We start from the raw sequence: 4,862 nt of genomic DNA on the forward strand, positions 1-4,862 counted from the left end.
ACCGTATTTATTCGGCTATAAGCCGACCCTGGCTATAAGCCGAGACCCTAAACTTTCGGTTTTCAGAACCAGTTCGAGTCTGACAAAAAATAAACCCAAAACACTCGGCTATAAGCCGAGACCCAGTTTTCCTTCAAACTACAAAACAATCCACGTGCAGCAAATCAACATATTTGTTAAATCACAACTACATGTATGCAATCGAAAAAACAACAAAAGAAATTACTAATAAATGGTGAATTTATTTAGATCTGTACATACGCGTGACAAAAAATTCACCTGAGTTTAGAATCCCATCTCAAACAATCACGCATTCTTCTGAAGAATTAGTGGTTATCGATCATCATACCAAAAGCTACTAGTTTTCAAATAACTAAATCTTCCGATGAAAGTTGTTGCTGAGGTAGAGACCGTTCAAAACAACGGGATGAATACTGTTCAGTTCGTTGCAAAATATTTCGCAAGTCGCCAGTGAGCAGATAAAGCGGATGAACTTTAGATGTTATCAACACGAAATGCCATGCTGTTGTCGGTATTTGTCAAGTATTCTGAATTCAATCAAACTTTCGAAGTGGTTTCTTTTAGCAAAGAAGTCGTGGTATTAAAAGTTTGTAGTTTTGAACAAAAATATTACATCTAGCATCTAGCCAGTAGCCAGCCGCTTTCTGATAGATCGTGTTACAATGTTTGCCAAGCGCGTGAGAACAGCCGCTTCTGATTGGTCAGTTTCTGACGTCGCCAAAGCAAGTCAAAACAATCGATTCTTTCTTTCTTCTCTTGAAGTGTCACGTTAGCGGTGATTCTGCATAAGACTTTTAAAAAGCTGAAGGAAAAGAAACAGTCTCAGGCAGAAATTTACTTGTGGAAGAGATTGCGAGGAAATTGTTCAATACATGCAAGATTTTGAATGATCTCGACCGTTCAAAAGACGATCATGCACGCCGACAAAATAATATTCCAGAGCGAGCCGATGGATGACCGCAGTTCCAGCCTACTAGTAAATAGCGAAGGAAGACAAATGAAAACTTCATTCTTAACGTTTCTTCACTAAACCAAATGGCTTTTTAGGAGCCGCCATTTAAATAAAAGGTAATGAACAAGAATTAATAACAAATGCTTGTTAATTTTCTTTATCGATGATCGCTCGGCTTATAGATGAATAATTTATTCAAATTCAACTCTTTTCTAGCACCATGGAATTTTTTTCAGCGGAAATACTCGGCTATAAGCCGAACCCCCAATTTGGTTGAGTTTTGACCAGTTTTCTGTAAGATTTGGTGAAAAAATCGCTCGGCTTATAGCCGAATAAATACGGTAAATTTCCTTTGTTAAAGATCTAGCCAAACGAATCATATGTCTCCAGAGCCACTTGTTTCCCATGACTCAGGCTCTGCGGGCTAATATAAGAGGGTCAAGCGGCTCTGAGGACGAAAATGGGTCATCCGTGCTTACCCTACCTTGATTTCATCAATTGTTTCTCTGAGTCCTCCTATGTCCTTCCAGGTGATTGGTAGAATTAAAGGATCAACAATATCCGCTGCTACAGTAAGTTCATATTCACTTAACTGCAAACATGAAGATGAATTTCAAAATACCGTTGATTAGTAGATACAGAAATATATGGATGATATGGAAATATTGGCTGAGTTACATTTTTTGTTCACATCTGAACAAAGAAAAGAACAAGTTACATCTGAACCAAACAAGCTTAGCCAAAAGGTTTTTGTTACTTTTCTAACATAAAAATACCACTTGCACAAGTGGTCAACACTGTAGATGAAAAAATCTGGACCACTTCAGCAATCAATAAATAGCCAATTTATTTCATCTGAATTGTATGTGGAGCAGGAAAAAAAACATTCCTCTTTTCACCAATTGAAAGTTCTACAACTCTCACTCAAATTCTGGAACCTCTCAGAAATGTAATATACATGTACAGTCTCCCAAAGGCATGCTAAAAGACCTTGCATGCCACCTCACAGCATCTGTTGGATTGAACATGTCTCATCTTGCAGGTGATTGGCACATTCCACAAAATGCTTGTCTATGCTTACTATACAGCGTTCAGAAAATTGACATGTCAAACTTGAAACTGAAAGGGCTTCAGATTATTTATTTTACCTTGACTCCTTCGATACCAATTTTCTTTAACAGTTGCTGAGCCTAAAATAACAAATTAAAATAAATTCATCATCATCATCTTCATTCGCTCATAAATACCTTTAGTTATTGTTACTTATTTTCACGAAAATGGAACAGGCATATTCGCGGGACTTAATTTTCGCGATTTGGCCAAAAATGCGTAATTAACCAAAAAAAATACTAACAATAGAAAACTTTTTAAATTAATTTTCACGGGTCTTTAATTTTGCGATTTTTTGAAAATCGTGAAGTCCCACGAAAATAAGTAACAATAAGGTGATGAAAATACAACAAATGATAACTTACATTAAACAACTTCTTTATTTGTAACAAAATACTTTGTTGGTGCATGACTTGAATGTTTTCTTAAGTTGGGTTATCCAGGATATCTGCATGTACATGACTGTACAAATTATGTCTGGCATTGTGTCGTCTCTATATGCCAAGAAATACAGTTACAAAAATCAATTTCCTGAGCATCTGGGATTATGCTCATATGAATCCAGGCTTTATCAGTGACAGTGCTCTTTTCCGTTTTCTTCAGTAATATTGGTCAATCCAAGAGATGGCAAGACCCTTGTTTTAACATTCAAGACCGAGACTTTAATTCACATGAATACTCGGCTTTTAAAAGCCGAGATTTTGAGACTTGGCCAAAGATTGACCAGACACAAGCTAATTTAGGTGACCATTCTATACCCCTTATATTATACATGAACGGGCAACGAGAATTATTCCTACTGCTACATGTAGCAATTCTTGGGACTGACTGTACTGTCTGCCTAGAAGTCTACATTGTTAGAGTGATCCAGCAAACCTATCCTGGTTGCAAGACTATTATTTTTTTTTTTCTGGGGGACTCCTAGTTTTGACCAAATCTCCCCCAGTTCCTGATAACCTTATATTTTGAACAAAAGTCTCGAACATTTTTGCCTCATTGACAGTTAAATTATGTAGCCAATTTACTTGGTATCGTCAATCTAGTCTCTTTCACTTGCTAGCATCTTTAAAGCCATGGCTTTGGCTTATGGCTTTCTGGCTTTATCTTATACACAATCTAAAGATCAGTTTCCTTATGGAAAACTTTTATGCTTTATCATGACGCAAGAACAGTTTTACCAACCTGCTTCTGTGCAGCCAAACGACTCTTTTTTGTGGGATCCATGGCGTCTACCAACCATTTTACACCGTAATACGTTACAGCACCAAGGATAACAGCCTGTAATACCGTAGCTATGTACCTAGCCCGATTATCTGGCATATTAACTAAAATTTTTGAAACTACAAAACGCAAACAACAGAATACCTTTCGTTTTCAGACTTTTTCAGACAGATAGATCGAGCCTGCGTTGCGCGGCTTCATTCGAAAGGGCATGCGCGTCATCTATTTTTCACGCAGTGCATTATGGTATCTTCCTCTTCGAACTTTCTGCAAAGCCTTCAGGTTTGTGGAAATAAATTTGTGCTAGAATCTGTTCAATCTCGCCCTTAAATTTGAACCATCCATTTCTCAAAGGATAAAAAATAAATCTCTTATCATTCATTAACGTAGTCGTGCTATTATTTTTCTTAAAATTCCCATAGTATGGCTCCTAGGAAGGGACAAAAACAACAGGGTGGCGAGCAAAACATTTCTCTTGGTCCTCAGGTATAGTGGTGTTTTATATCCGTGAAAACTTGGAATTGTTGTATTGAGGAAATTTAAGCAACGATTTGCTAAATCTGGAATTTGGTTTAATGTTTTAATTTCAGGCCAGTGAAGGTGAAGATGTTTTTGCTGTGGCACACATCTTCGCTTCCTTCAACGATACTTTTGTTCATATCACTGATCTGTCTGGCAAGTGAGTGAAGTTGCTTTTATTTTATTTTATTTTAATTTTTTATTGGTTTTTGAAATGTGTAAATACCTTTGCATTTAATGTACATGTTGTAGGATTTTCTGCGACAATATGGCCTCTTAAAATCCTGCAAAATTGCTGATACTTGTACCTCGTGAGCAGTTGAATAAAGCGAATAGTCGTCTAAAGAACTATTGTGGTGCATGATGTGGTGAAAGTCTTAATTTGAACTTGGAATTTGAATGGCACATAACCTTTCTTGGCAAATTTTAATGTTGGCTTTCTGAACTTCTGATAGTTTAGATATTTGTTGAAATGAAGTAAAGCCTACTGTTCTTTTCCAGAGATTCTTTGATAAAGACTGGAAATCATGTTCATTTAGTTTATTATTTGAGAATAGGCAATTTCAATCATTAATTCAAAATTTCTTACTGCTCAGGTGATCGATAATATTGTTGTTATTGGTTCACTTTGATCTAAAGCTGCAGACTTTGGAAGAAGTTAATGTTTGTCAATCCAGCAGTCTATTATGAAAGCTGGTTTGGCTTACCCACATTCTTGAAAGACTTTTAAAGAAATATAAAAAAGAAACAACAGTAACAGAGCTCTCACACGTGGTGACCCTATACGGCAGAATGACCGAACGTCACTAGTTTGCTTCGGGTTAGCTTTACCTCGGTTTTCTTGCGGTTAACTTTGTGCCGGTTTGCTTGCAGTTAGCTTTTACTCTGGTTTGCTTGTGGTTAGCTTTCACTCAGGTTTGCTTGCGGTTAGCTTTTATTCGTTAATAAGGACAATATGCTATCACCGTTCTGCCGAATAGGGTCAACGGCACCCTTGACACATGTAAATATGCTGGACCTAAGTTAACCTGTGCTCTTT

General features: G+C 37.0%; 2 protein-coding genes across 2 annotated transcripts; one reads left to right on the forward strand and one right to left on the reverse strand.

Annotated features, from left to right (window-relative positions):
- Positions 1 to 1,457: 1,457 nt before the first annotated feature.
- Positions 1,458 to 3,403, reverse strand: LOC144639877 (outer mitochondrial transmembrane helix translocase-like; the record flags this gene model as incomplete). Its single annotated transcript, XM_078499153.1, has 3 exons — positions 3,266 to 3,403; positions 2,122 to 2,163; positions 1,458 to 1,565 (listed from the first exon to the last, which is right to left on the reverse strand). Coding segments are annotated over exons 1-3 (288 nt in total), but the record flags the coding sequence as incomplete, so codon positions are not given.
- A 59-nt stretch (positions 3,404 to 3,462) lies between these two features.
- Positions 3,463 to 4,048, forward strand: LOC144639878 (small ribosomal subunit protein uS11-like). The gene is made up of 3 exons (XM_078499154.1): positions 3,463 to 3,586; positions 3,727 to 3,790; positions 3,895 to 4,048. Exons 1-3 carry the CDS (start codon positions 3,516 to 3,518, stop codon positions 3,985 to 3,987), a joined length of 228 nt encoding a protein of 75 aa, XP_078355280.1. The 5' UTR covers positions 3,463 to 3,515; the 3' UTR covers positions 3,988 to 4,048.
- Positions 4,049 to 4,862: the final 814 nt, after the last annotated feature.

The sequence above is a fragment of the Oculina patagonica genome, unplaced genomic scaffold (assembly GCF_052425735.1).
Source record: "Oculina patagonica isolate OP01 unplaced genomic scaffold, crgOcupat unplaced1438, whole genome shotgun sequence".
Taxonomy (NCBI): domain Eukaryota; kingdom Metazoa; phylum Cnidaria; class Anthozoa; order Scleractinia; family Oculinidae; genus Oculina; species Oculina patagonica.